This window comes from Silurus aristotelis, assembly GCF_946808225.1.
Source record: "Silurus aristotelis genome assembly, chromosome: 13".
Classification (NCBI taxonomy): domain Eukaryota; kingdom Metazoa; phylum Chordata; class Actinopteri; order Siluriformes; family Siluridae; genus Silurus; species Silurus aristotelis.
The window spans coordinates 10,469,073-10,484,202 of record NC_139586.1 but is presented as its reverse complement, the minus strand read 5'-3'; the positions used below and the strand labels follow the sequence as shown (position 1 = coordinate 10,484,202).

The 15,130-nt window shown below is 35.3% G+C and overlaps 1 protein-coding gene across 12 annotated transcripts in view; it reads right to left on the bottom strand.

Moving 5' to 3' along the window:
* Positions 1-409: 409 nt before the first annotated feature.
* Positions 410-15,130, bottom strand: part of LOC310735591 (3',5'-cyclic-AMP phosphodiesterase 4D-like) — an 83,838-nt gene continuing 69,117 nt past the window's right edge. For 11 of the 12 annotated variants that reach the window (XM_083558508.1, XM_083558509.1, XM_083558512.1 and 8 more), the window contains 13 exons: positions 14,506-14,539; positions 14,350-14,423; positions 14,191-14,240; positions 12,699-12,811; positions 9,053-9,146; positions 8,074-8,246; positions 6,820-6,918; positions 6,558-6,722; positions 6,335-6,434; positions 5,243-5,397; positions 4,080-4,202; positions 3,802-3,984; positions 410-3,097 (listed from right to left, as the gene is read on the bottom strand). In XM_083558508.1, coding sequence (XP_083414634.1) covers positions 2,765-3,097; positions 3,802-3,984; positions 4,080-4,202; positions 5,243-5,397; positions 6,335-6,434; positions 6,558-6,722; positions 6,820-6,918; positions 8,074-8,246; positions 9,053-9,146; positions 12,699-12,811; positions 14,191-14,240; positions 14,350-14,423; positions 14,506-14,539 — 1,696 coding nt within the window. In that variant the 3' untranslated portion in view covers positions 410-2,764. Of the gene's footprint in view, positions 3,098-3,801; positions 3,985-4,079; positions 4,203-5,242; positions 5,398-6,334; positions 6,435-6,557; positions 6,723-6,819; positions 6,919-8,073; positions 8,247-9,052; positions 9,147-11,187; positions 11,720-12,698; positions 12,812-14,190; positions 14,241-14,349; positions 14,424-14,505; positions 14,540-15,130 lie in introns of those variants that run through there. The other variant, XM_083558506.1, reaches the window with a different exon arrangement.

Here is a 15,130-nt window from a genome sequence, read left to right as displayed (position 1 = left end):
ATTTGTGCTCATTCAGCCACAAGGGTGTTAGTAAAGGCAGGTAGTGATGTAGGGTAAGGGTCCTGGGGTGCAACCTGTGCTCCAATTCTTCCCAAAGCTGATCAGTAGGGTTGAGTTCAGAGATCTGTAGCAGGCCACTCAAGATCTTTTACTCCAAACCCATGTAACAAAGTGTCATGCTGGAAAAGCTGTGTCTATTAGTTCTAATAAAGGGAATATTTTATGCTACCACATCCATAGACATCCTCTATAATCATGTGCCTCCAACTTTGAGGTAACAGTTTGGAGAAGAACCACATATGCTTGAGAAAGTCAAGTTGTTCACCATTTTCTTTGATATAATCGATACCCCAGGCCCTGGCCCCAGGCCCTGCTTAATCGGTTTCTCAATGCAAGACACACACAAAAAGACAGCTTAAGTTAATTTATTTGAACAACCTGAAGTAGTCTGGAGTTTTTGACTTTGAATGTGGCACATGAAGAAACAGATACAGGATTGGAGAAACACTTTTTTTAAAAACAGGAAGTAACACTCTTACTTTTCAGACTTAAGACACAAGGTGACAAACAAACACAACAAATGGCAATTTTCATGACTTGCCAGTAAAGGGAATCAACAGGAAATGTGGCACATCAGTAAAGACATGAAACAACATAAAAAAAACTATGAAAATATGAAAAATTGCAACGTACAGTTGACTTTACTGAACAGCCTCGTGATGGCATCGGAGCGCTTTTCACTGTGCAAGTGTGTGAAATTTGTGCACATTTAATGCAGTTTAGTGGCACTGAAGGGACAACACTCCCTTAATCAACACATATGTGGAAAAAAAGGTTTTTAGTGCTTGCTCTACAACAGAAAAGTGGGATTTCTGTATTCACATTAGGTAATATACAGAAATACAGTAGACACCAAAAATGCTAACTCTAATAATAATGTCTTTAAATATTATAAAATATCTGTTTTTATTATTATTGGGTAATCATCTAGTTTATTCCAAAAAACATGTGGATTAAACCCTGAATGCAAATACTGTTAATGTTGTGTAAATGACAGAAAAAAAAGAATATCAGTGAACCTCAGGGACAGGATTTCAGTCAGATGTCTTGGTTACTAGTTTATCTCAAGCCCTTTAAATTGGCAAAATGAAATTCTGATATTTTGGGGGGGCTGTCTCAGGAGATCTGAGATCAAAATCACAATAATCGAAGCAGGAAATTGTGGCAGTTTGCAAGCTGTCAATAATATGTTGAAGATAATGGTGTTAAAATCAGTTTTATGTTAGGTAGAAAAAAAGAATACATTATACACTGTATTTTATGTTACAAACACGACTGGAATTGGTGATTTAAGTTAGGAAGTGGGTACCCCTGAATATTCTACCCAGCTAAACCTGTTCATTATATCCGGCTTCACACTGTATGAGTCGACTGTATAGTATATTTGCGCACCCAGACTTAGATTTCATGTAGTCATTAATTTTCTGACAGCAACATTAAAAAGAAAAGTCAGCTCATGAAATATGTTTCCGCTGAAACATTTGTGATGCTGCTTAGCAAAGTTTTGGTGCTGAATTTCTTTGTATTTTTCTGTTAGCATCGTCACGGTGGTGTTTAATATCACAGAAAAACATTTCCACTGATATCAGTGCTAACATAAAGGAAAAGATTTCACTGTTATCACCTACAAGTAACAGAGCATTAGATCCTGTTCTTACTCAATAAAAGTAGTGCATTCAGCAAATTTTAAGAAACATGTAGGATACAGTGAACCAAAGTAAAAATGGACTAATTTTTCAATGTTGGAAGCAAAAAAATAAAATAAAAAAGAAACCGACTTGTATATGAATCTCTAACATGAATGAACATGATGTTAATTATAAGCATTAATATGCAAATCATTGTGTGTGGATTTCACATTGGATAAATATTACGTTTTAAATAAAATGGGGCTATAAATAATTTTTTTTTTTTACTTTTAAATACGTTTTGCACAGGAAATAGATCAAAACCTCTGGTCCTACATTTACATTTATGGAATTTGTCAGAGCCACATATCCAGAGTAAACAGAAGCGATTTATTATTAGTCTATAATAAAGACTTGGGAAATATACAGGGGTACCGTTGCTACATTCAAATGAATAATTATTTATATCCTGAGGTTATTAGTGTCATCGTTGTATCTCAAGCTAATATTTGGCATGTCTGTCACTTGTTCATTCATCTGAACAAAATGACAAAAAAAATTTTTTTTTGAAAATACAAATGAATGCTAAATTAATTCTTTCAAAGATAAATGAAACTTGTCCTAAACTAATAGTATGGTGTGGGAAAAAAAAAGTTCATAGACCCTGTTAGCTTACTATAAATATTATAATTTCCTCTATTGACAACATGTACATAATTAGAAGGAAGACTCTCTTTCTCAGAAGATCTCCTTGCTTTGTTAATAGACCCTGAAAAGGCAGAGCCATCATCAGATCTCTCTACGGTCACTGAGTGATCATTTCAGCCACTTGTGTGCTAGACACAAATACTTAGAAAATCGTAAGAAGCTAGGATTCAAAGGCTTATCTGGCAGGGAAAAACAGGAAATGTGTGTCTAATAGGTGAAATGAGGAGTTATCTCATTAGCGGGTGTGAAACCTGCTACAGCCACACTTAAGTTCATCACAGATTTAGGAGCAAATTATCGCTGAGACATCATGTCATTAGGACAACAGTGCCATGCACCTAGCTATGCACATTTCCATCTCATTAGTCTCAATCTTTTGCAGTGTGCTTGTTTGTTGTTTCAGGAGATAACGTCCTTTGGCACCGAGTCACAGAGCACTCAGGCTCTTCCTGAGGGCTCTCGGAGTCCGACTCGCCCTCCTCCTCCAGCGTCAGCTCGAACTGAAACTTTTCACTTGTTGAGGCTCCAATGGCACCGTGCGAGTCCTGTTCCTCGGGCGGGGGCGAGGGACTGTGGCGAATCATGCTCTGGTACCACTCGCGGTTGTCCTCCAGAGTGTCAAGGATTTCTTGTGCGTCAGGGTGGACGAGGTCAGCCCATGTCTCCCACAGAGGGTGTACGATGTAGTCAATGAAGCCAACCTTAACAAGGAGGAAAAATAGTGGTTAGACAATAATAAAGCTATTACTATTACAACAACCACTAATATCTAGTATTATTAATAATAATTAAAATATTTTTCATAATGATAACTAAATAGCAATAGCAGTTATTATTGATATTAATAACATGTATTATAATTGTATGTATTCCATTATTTATTATTATTATCATTGTAATGTAATTACATTATTACATACTAATATAATTATTTAACATATTTTTTAGAATACTATCTTCGAACCCACACATGTTGACCCTTAACCGATTATACTATGCAACCTGAACTCAAATAACCGATTCATATATTTCAACAACACCATAATACCACAAATGTCATCATTTCTGTAAAGATGTTTTTGAAGATTACTGTTTATATTCAAGGACATAAAGCTATTTATTAGAGATCTTTTCCAGTATTGTTTCCTCTTGTTCCCACATTTCCCTCTTTTTTAAAAATAAATCTCTCTATTAACTTTTAAAGACATAATGCCATAAACATATTTCAATATAGTGATTATTTTACGCTTGCAGCATTCAGGAACTAAGAGTGGTAGCTAGCTAGCTAGCTAGCTAGCTAGCTAGATAGATAGATAGATAGATAGATAGATAGATAGATAGATAGAAAAAATGCTGTAGACCAGCCTATATATTAACCACTTCATTGACCATGTTGTATTGTTACCTGAGACTTCTCCACTGAAGCAGTGTGCTTGTCACACATGGGGCTAATCTCCATGCCTTTGTCACGCTCCCGGTCACCCTGTGTGAAATACTCCACCATGATGCGGTCTGTCCACTGCCTGTAGATCTCGAGGGGCTTTGTCGGGTTGCTTAGGTCGGCACAGTGGACCATGTTTTGGAGAACCTAAAACCAAAGGATGGTGGAAACATAACCTTTTTATTTAAATCAGTGGAAGAAAGCTTTAAAACAACCTGCAAAACCAGAACTGTATTTTAGACCTGTATTCTGTCTGAGTAGTTGTCCAGCAACAATACTCCGAGACTGGTCACTTTCTTTGTCTCAACCATGGTCTTTAGGTCTGCCAGGAAATTCATGTGCTTGGACATGTCTGTGGCTAATACCTGAAAAAAAAAAAAGGCATAAATTAGATCATTTCAAATAAGTGTTAAGGATGTCAGCACACCACACAATTACACAATCACCACAGACTTCAAACATGGCCCTCATGAACTCCATCTCCCACACTCAACAACACTTTCAGTTACTGACTGCACACACCTGTGCTTAATCTCACACACACACACACACACACACACACACACACACACACACACACACACACACACACACACACAGAAGCTAAAATTAGAATCTAGTCCATTCACAAATTTGCAAAGCATAGCTTTGTTCTTGTCCTTGTACTCCTGACAATACCAGCCTGTTTATACTGTGATTACCATAAATTCTGTTTAGGTTCATGTTTCTAACCCAAACCAAGTCTAGTGCTTTAGATTGCCTAAAACTGTTTTTTTTTAACAATGTTTCTGCCTTATAATTTGGGTTAATAATTATTTACTTAACAAAAAAGTGAAAATATTAAATGTTGGTTGGTGTTTGTGATGGTCTATAAAAGTTTTTGGCGAAAACAATGAACAAAAACATTTACCCAAAATAGATATTTCTTAATAATATCCAAGCAAGTGAAAGCATCTTTTACATATATGTATGTATTTATTCTTTTCTTCTGTATAATTACTATAAAAGAACCAATAATCACTGCACTTAATCAAATCATAATGCTTTTAAAGTAAAATAATCTGCCAGTGCAATAGAACAATTTGAATCGATAATATAAAGCAAAATGGTCAAAAGCTTGAATATTAGCTCTGTTAACTATTATATAATATTATCTAATTTCCTATATTGCCATTTACTATGCACTCTAGTCTATAAACTGACCACATTTTGTGGTAAGTAAAAAAAAAAATAGAAAGACCAAAATGTGTGCAATGTGTGCAGCATTTCTTTGTCTTTTTCATGCTGTGGTAAGGGTGCAAACATTTATGCAATCAAGGAAGCACCAAATACAAGAAACATATGCTCAAGGTAACATTATGTAGATCAAACCGAGTCAAGCTCAAATCGTAAATCCGAATCTCACCATGTCGATGACCATCGTGCGCAGTGACTGCCGCTGCTTCTTGCTCAGGTTCTGAAAGATGTCACAGTTTTCTTCCTGTAGTAGTTTAAAGCCCACAGCCAGGTGGTGGTTCTCCAGTACAGATGCATCATTATACATCAGAGCCAACTCAGAGTCTGAAAAGAAAAGAAAGATTAATCTGAAAAAACTGCACCACCAAGGTATACACACTAAAATTACCTATAATTAAGCTACTTAGATGTGACCCATGAAACAAGAACACACCTTAGTAAGTAAGGGACATCTATGCTAATGGAAAGTTATCACTGTCATTGATAACTGACTGAGTGATAATTGAATGGATGACTCAAAGGATAAAAACAACGATTGATTTTTATTATATACAGATCTAGAATTCTGCTTGCTTTATTCATCATACACAGCAAAAGAAAGTTGCAACAAGAATACATTTACTGGAATTAATTTCATAAATAAATGCTTAGAGTGAAAAAGAGATCGTGTGTGTATTAGTGTGTGTGTGTGTGAATTCCTTGTGTCTGCGCCTTCACTTATAAGTAAGCTGTTGATGTGCCATTTTAGTTATATTTCTCATTGTAATGTTTTTTTTCTCCAGTTCTCTAAATCTTTTTTGTACAACAGACCATTTTCACCAAATAAGTTAAAAATGACACACAGAAGTCACATTATATAAGGTCATTAGGAAATGTTTAAAATAGCTGTCTTACTTTGTAGTTGTTTATATTTGCATTTACACTTATAGAATTGTGGCAGACCCTTTTTCAAAGAGATTTACTATTGTCTCATTTATACAACTATATCAGTTGAGGGATGAGGGCCTTACCCAAGGGCCCAGCAGTGGCAGCTTGGTGGTGCTTGGATTGGAACTCACGACCTTCTGATTAGAAGTTAAACCACTGAGCTACCTAGTTCTTATATGTCACGGTATTAATATAGAACAGAGATTAAACTGACCACTACTACCTGTGCTGTCAACAGTTCAACCTTCCAGCCAATCAGAACAGAGTATTTTGACCGAAACTTATATACCTGATTATGAATAATGTATTTGGAAGTAATTGTGCAGAAACGTACTGGTGTTAATGAGGAATTGGTTTGACACTCCAGGATGATCAACATCATGTATGGCACTCGCGAACAAAGCAGCCATGATTTCAAGGTCGGTGAAGACATCCTGGAATAAAGATCAAGTTAATGCTTATTGTTATTATTATTATTATTATTATTATTATTATTATTATTCACTGCTAAAATCTCATCTCTTTTAGTTTGCTCAGGAATAAGAGCTGAACGGAACCTCTAAAGCAGGTGAGGAGAGAAGCACATGTGTGGATTGCACTACGTCAGCAGCATGGATGTTATTGTGATAGGCGACATCAGCGTGGTAGTGGCCCTCTAATGTCATCATGAAGGTGATAAATGTGTCCACTGGGATCTTAAAGCCCTTCAGGAGGTCTCGTTCCTAGAAGAAAACGATGACACAGTGATGTAATAATATACACTGTCACTATGTATAGAGCAGTCAGTCAAGGTACTCAGGGAAGAGTAAAGTTTCATACCTGGAATATTGTGTACATTATAACTGTTAGTGGCCGATTCCCTGAATGCTCAGCTATTTTAAAGATATCAAGGCCCCAGCGATTGATGTCTTCTATTTCCTAGAATTAAAAAAGTCTGTGTTTAAATTAAATCCTTCATCATGCATGCATTTTGTATCAGCTTCATTATAGCTTATTAAGCAAAAGTATTGCGATTGGTCAAGTCTATTTGATAGGACTGTAACATGTCATAAGAATAATTTATTACTGTTATACACATATCATGGCATAGAAATTAGTGTTATTTGAATGATATAACAGTGCCATGATGACCTTGGTGGAGAATATCTCGATATTTGTCCTAATTGTTAATTACACTCTGTTGATACTGAAGACACACATAGCGACCAGCACACCATTGACCACACACACACCTCACACACACTGCCGTCTGTATTTGCTTTTGAATGGACTTAAGTATCAAATGTGAGAATTATATTTTAATCATTTATGTGATTCAGTGTTCCAGTCTCCTGAGCATCAGGCAAAAAAACGCTGGTGAAAACCTTGGGGTTACGCTTCAGGTCTATAGCAGGTTTGCATTTAACTTACAAATTCACTTTAAAATAACAAGGAAGTCTATGTTGTTCTGAAATTTAATGAATAATATAGTACGCATTAAAATGTAGTCAAAAAATGAATGCAAAAAAAAATAATAATAATAATAAAATAAATAAAAAATTATAAATAAATAAAACTAGATAAAATACAGGTAACTTCATTGCAACAATTTTACCACTGGTTTTAGTTGATCAAGGAAGTCTCAAAACATTTAGTTATGTTTTCCAGTTCTATATATTGATATGGATGAATGAAATTTGTTCATGCATTTTTGCGATTGTTCCTAGGATGTAATCTACTGCTGTAACACTAAACTTTGTTAAAAAAGGGCACTCTAGTCAGGATGTATGTTATGGCAAAATTTATGACAAATGTAATAACTTTATGATGCTGTTATAAACTCAAGCATTAACAAGTCATAACAGCATTTATAGTAATATAACATTTTACTAGTAAAAACTCTAATCTAAACTTTATGTTTAAAGGCATATGACATAAAAGGGAATGACATTAAACAAAATATCTTGGTCATGGCAGATACTGATCACCATAACTGGAGACAAAGAAGGCATATGAGTTTATAACTGGTAAAGTACTACTAATTACTTTGTCTTAAATCCCTCATTTAGTTTTTATGTGTGTGAATGGACTGACTTTCGCTAGCAGGCTCTCGTGCTCAGTGTTGACCCCAAATCGAGGGATGCGACTGGGGGCCAGGCTCGGGCTGTGCGTCAACTTCTTAACTCCACTGATTTGAGACATGGGACGCCGCTTCTTCTCCTTCTCCTTGAGTGGTGGAGACAGAATCTCCACATCGTGTGGTTTCTCTACACACCAAAGCGAATATACAACAATAGTTTGTGTGCTTAATCAAACATACATATATATATATATATATATATATATATATATATATATATATATATATATATATATATATATATATATATATTACTCCTTATTAAACCAAATAATATTAATATCAATGTAGTACCTTGAAATGACTAAGAGGGTTTTATTTATCAAATATCCTATCACATTATGTACAGATGCTCATTTTTCAGCGCCGGGTCCTGTTTATCACAACGTTACTTAAACCCACGCTACACACACAACACAGCCCAATAGCAATACTGTAGTCCCCATAGCAACAACAGGCAATGTGTTTAGGATTGTTTCCAACTTTTCTTTTGTTTTCTCCATCTACATAATTTCAATGCTACTTCACTGTTACACTCAGAGCAAACACCCATTTATAAAGCTGTTTTTATTATTCATTCAATCTTTCTTTTCGGCTTCTCCCGTTAGGGGTCGCCACAGCGGATCCTCCGCACGTTTGATTTGGCACATGTTTTTACGCTGGATGCCCTTCCTAACGCAACCCTCCCCAATTTATCCGGGCTTGGGACCGGCACTAAGAGTGGCTGGGGATGGTTCCCTGACCGGGAATCGAACCCGGGTCGCAGCCGTGGGAGCGCTGCATCTTAACCACTAGACCACCAGGGGACATTCAATCAATGCATTCAAAACCATTCACACATAAATCCATTCACACAAATGTTTTTTATCTGAAACCCTGATTTTCGAATAAACGATTCGTGTATGATGTTCAGTGTCTTACATGCTGACTTACCTAAAAATGTGCTTGCTATGAACTCGGACACTTGGTTTCCCGAGCGGCTCGTCTCTGAGAGCTGAGTAAGTTCACGGTTCAGCATTCTTTTAAACTGCACACAGGACACACACACAATGAATCAGTTATCAGCAATTACTGTGATTATTATTTCAGATAACTCCCAAGTACAATAAATTAGAAACAGAAATAAAAACCATGTAAAATAATAAATCACAAGGGTTATGTAAGGTATGTGACAGGGTGTGAAGTTACAGAAAAAAATAAAAAACTTTAGGCTAATGTGTTACAGCTCATATGCCATCAACTGCTTTCATAAATACTATAAATACTATGATTACATCGGTGTTATCAGTACTTATCTGGAGGGTAAAAATTTTTTTCTTATGGTTTCTTTCTTTTTAGTACCTGACACACTACATTTGACATGCAAACGTAAAAAACAACTTTTTTTTATTCAGTAGTCATTTTCTAGCAGATTTTTTTTTAAGCCTAATGGCAAGTGCATTTGTTTAAAATGGGTGGTCTGGAACCTACTAAAAACCCTGTCACAATGTTGACATTAAAGTCAACAAAAAGAGAGTGGACTGAACACACACACACACACACACACACACACACACACACACACACACACACACACACACACACATTCAAATGACAACTTTTATTGCAATTTCTACACAAATAATCTCTGCTAAACCATCAACTGTCTGCTTGTTCTAGTTAGTTTTGTGTCGTCTAGTGTTTAATTATGTTTTATGCAGCACAATTCTCCTGGAGGAACCTCGTTTAATTTGTGTACTTTACCAACTGTATAAGGTTGAAATGTAATAATAATAATAATGCCATTTTATTTAAATTGTATGCATGATCATTGTGTGTTCTAAACATGCAACTTAAGCCATAATGAGACACATAGAGGACATACTGTAGGTAGGCATCTCCGGTGCCATCTAGAGGTGGTACAATTTCAAAAAGTATAAATATATTTTCTGAGGGCTTTGAAGAAGATATATTGTGAAGGAATGACATTTTACTATGCAGCCAAAAGTGCTAGGGAATGGCTCGTGCACCAGTTAGGAAATTGGCAAAAATATCTCAAGATATTTCATTTGGTCTTCAAAACTTCAACACTGATGTTCTGATCACAGGGTCACTTATTTCAGGTTCAGTTCTCCTAGAACCACCTTGAATCGAATGTCGACTAAATTGCCCGAGCGTTAATAAATTAAAAGCACTCACAAATTCCTTAATACAGAAACAGGAATTCGAGCCACACATTCTTTATGTAGAGTATGATTAAATTTTTGACCCTCAGGTCTGGACTTGTTTAACTGAGTTGGATCTGATGCGGTTTTCAGTGGCACTCTTGGAAACACCATACCACTTAACACACATGAATGTTTTGCAGTTGCAGTGGCAACGCAGGTAAACAATAGCAGCAGCTTTGTGTGAAAACAGGACCCTCCATTCAGACAATACGGGCATTTGAGAGGACGTTAACTGCTCAATGAAATCAACAAGATGCCTGCATCTCTGCAGAGACTGTTATGTAATCAGGCAAGTGTACTATGAAAGAAAAGTCAAGTGAGGCCAAAACGCACATGCACGCACGCAGTCACTGATGCACACACGTACAAGCATGGATTTCTATACCCTAGACCCTCCAACATAAAAAAAAAGAAACATTGGCTGGTCTTTTCTCAGTCTTTAACTGTGTTCTGTTCACACTGTAGCCTCAAATTTATGTTCTTATGTCATGTTAATGTACAGAAAACAGTTGGATCTGATGCGGTTTTCTGTTGTTTTAGTCATCCACGTTTTATTTTTACCGAGATGATTTTCTGCTCACCAGTCAAGTAAAGAGTTACCATAGCCTTCTTGTCACTCCAAAGAATTTTGGTCCTTGTTTTCGAACATCTTGACCTGCATGTGCAGGATTTAATGCACTGTGCTGATGCCACATAATTGGCTGATTGAATAATTGCGTTACAAACGCCCCTGATATATGATTACACATGTATCCAAACTCATAACTCATGAAAGTCTTTTTTACTTACTATACTTTCTATTTCTAACCTTGCATCTCATATTAGAAAAGGTGGCACAAGTATAATGACGAGTCGACTTACCATTATTCACTTCTGACTTATTAGAGCGAAAGTGGCATCCGTGACATAAGAACACGCAACAAGCCATGCTGAGACTCTAATACTAAACAAATCTTGTGGAAGAACAAGTGTTAACGTATTATCCAACACAATCCTTTATAGAACAGGGCATGCAATCATATCATTAGCAGCTCAGAATTCCACTGTAGTCTGACAGCACATGTAATCCAAGCTGAATAAGTCCGGCTGCTCCATGCAGCAAAAAACAGAACAGAAATATACAAATTCCATGTATCTGCATTGAGGCAGCACATGTTAATGCTGGTCTTCTGGCAGTATGTGTATATACAGAAAGATAAGAGAGTATGATGCTTCCACAAGCTACATCCCCCTCCCCGGATTGCAGCACGCGCTAGAACTTCCAATCAGCTACTCCTGACAACAGAGGTCGAGCCAATCTGATTGGCTGGTGTGTACAGAGGGAGGTGTTTACATGCACATGGGGTTAGAGATGTGTGTGCTTTGCATACATAATGTGCATGAAATGGGCAGAGGCATAAATATGAAGAAAAAATCAGGGTAATTCTGTTTGTGATGGTCTACAAAAGAAAAAAAAAAAGAATCCAAAGCAGCAGAAAGGATAAGAACGAGAGATTAAAAGATAAAAAAGATATTAAAAGTATGTTCAATGAAATCAGGAATTTGTGAATTGCTACATAAAAATGTAGAGCATGTTTTGTAAACTGAATGGATTAAATGTGAAAAATGTTACCTCACAGACACACAAATGGCAGAAAAGAATTTAAGAAAATATATATAAAAATTTATCAACAGTGGTGTACAATTCAACACATTAATGGATCTCAGAAGAATCCACACAAAACGGTTAAAGAAATAATAAAGTGTTGTTCAATACATGTAATAAATTGCAATATTTTTTTAGACACATATATAATATGCACTTTTTTTGTGGTACTGGATGCCACAAGCTGAGATCACGATACAGGCTGTCTATTTTTAGTCTGGGGCTATAAATAGCATTTTTAGTACTACAGACAGAAACGTCGTGAAGTGGTAGGCTTCCATGACATTAGCTCTATGTCGCCGCACATTCACATTTCCAAGCACGAAACTTGGGAGTGTGTGTGAAAGAGTAAGTGTGAGTGTGAATTTGCCAGTACGTCAAATGAGGTGCATGAAAGTGTAGGCTTTAGCCGATATGAATGTAAAAAAAAAAAAAAAGACAAAAAAAATGTGTGGTGTGTCTTTACTGAACAAAAATACCTCCAACTTCATCTTTTTTTATGTTTAAGTTTATCCCATGTTTTCTTCAGTTAGGCTAATTTCCAATTCTCACCATTAACAAACTCTTTCCAGGGTGAAGACTTGCATGTTCAATGGTCACTCATTGGTGAACTGCAGGATCACATGATGGTTCTAAGACACTAAATGCCCTTTTTTACATACATAAGCTCACAGATGCCCATAATAAAAAAAAAAGTAGGAAGAAAATGAAATAGAGGATATGATACCTTATTGGAGGCCATCTCGCTGACTGAGTGGCGTGTTTGCAGGGTCTCCAACTGGTCCAGACACCAGTCAAGTTCTTCCAGGGTTTCAATAGCCAATTTCTGGCATGCCTCATCTGCAAGAGAATGGTCTTTGAGCATGGGACATAAGGTAAATCACTATTCCTAGGTATTTTATTAAAGCAGTAACACTCTTCATAAGGTTTCCAATGGAAATGGGAATACATGGTTCACCACTGTAATGCTAATGTGAATCACAGGGCATATAGGACTTAGTCATGCAAGACTTCTGAATTCCTAAAGTGTCTTTGTGGAGGAAACAAAGCCATGTGTGTGTGTGTGTGTGTGTGTGTGTGTGTGTGTGTGTGTGTGTGTGTATAGTATGTATATTAAATGTATATATTTATATACACATCTGTATTACCCAAATGGGTTCTAACAAATGTAAACTATTTAATAGAAATTTTCCATTTATGAAATTTTATTTAATCAATTTAATTGTGCCAATATAATCAATTACTCAATTTAAACATTATAAAAAATTAGATTTATTTTATTTTGATATATAAAATTTTATATATTATAATTATACTTATATCATTATGTTATATTACAGCATTTTTTTAAATAAAAAAGTAAACTGTTGATGCCCACAAATGTTAATAATAATAATAATAATAATAATAATAAACAGCATTAATAAAGAACAATTTTAATATGTATTATATATATATATATATATATATATATATATATATATATATATATATATATATATATATATATATATATATATATATATATATATATATATATATATATAATATATATATATACAGTGTAAACTGTTGATGCCCACAAATGTTAATAATAATAATAATAATAATAATAATAATAAACAGCATTAATAAAGAACAATTTTAATATGTATTATAATATATATATATATATATATATATATATATATATATATATATATATATATATATATATATATATATATATATATTAATCGAAACGAAACAGCATGTTCAGCATGTCTTGTAATTTCAGTTCACAATGAGACTGCATCTGAATATATTTATGGTTATAATTCAGTGATGATTTAAAGTTATATTCATTCGTTTGTGATTTTATTATTACTTCAAAATTACAATGCTTGTTAAAGAGAATATTGAGTTATTTATTTAAAGCAGTGTATTTGAAAATAATACTTTGCAGCCCTTTAAATTATACGTATGGATGTCATTTATTATTTATTAAATATAATGAATTTAATGGCTCTTGTTGTGCATGTGTTTTAGCTTCACACACAGAGCAGAGGTGTGAAAAACCTGACGGTACTCAATCTTCTCTTTAGGATTCTTTCACTTTTGTATGCTGTGCAGTTCACTGCGGTCAATTACGGTGCAATATTTTTACTCAAACTTAGTGGGCTTGTTTTCAAAATATGCTGTTTCCTTTTATATCTAGAACTTCATGCGTATCTACTGACCTGGTACACCCTGCTTGCACACAGTGGGAGGATTACTCACTGATGGCCTTCTGGTGGAAAAAAAAGGAAGTAATATGTATGAATGTATGAAAAGCCTTTGATTGTGTAGGAATCTGAAAAAGGATACATCATAAAATAAAACCAGACAATTTCTCTTACTTGCAACTTCCCCGATCCTGCAGATGAGTCAGTGCGGCAAAGTTGCTCCGCACTGTTCGCAAACTTGCCAGGACCTATGTGGAGAAACATCTATATGTATCATGTGCTCTAAAACCAATGATACACTGCAGTGAAACAGAAGAGAATTTCACTAACCTGTGCAAACGGTGTTACAATCATGTCTTCATGTCTGAAACAAGAGGAAAATTTTTTTTTTTTTACATTTCTGGGAAAGTAAATAAGAACAAAGCCCAATTTTGGAGTATGTTCCGGATCTTTTATAGTGCAGTCAGTTCTTAATACTGTTTTGGGTAACAGATTATGCAGAACATTGTCTGGCTGAGGTCAACCTCTTGCAGAGTTTATGTTCTATACATGAGTAATTTAGTATTACAGGAGGCCGACTGAACGGTAGCAAACTGTGACGTGAAGGTGAGATATCTGAAACACTTCAGTTTACAAGACATGAGTATTTTTTTTATACGTAAATGTACATCACTAGTTGGTCTGGTATTAATATAGTATAGTGTAAGTCAATGATCATTTGTACAACTAGCAATATGTTTGAAATAAACTTAGGTATATCTGAATATCAGCCATGAAAACTGAAGCTTGTATTGTTCCATCGGTGGTTCATGCACATAGAAATTATTCTTTGTACAACTAGGACAGAGTGAAGGTGCATGCATCATATAAATTCAGGTCACACATCCTTGACTTTTGGTTAGGACACACGGAGTTGAGGAAAAGGAGCATGTGAGTGGGTCTTGGTGACCGGTGG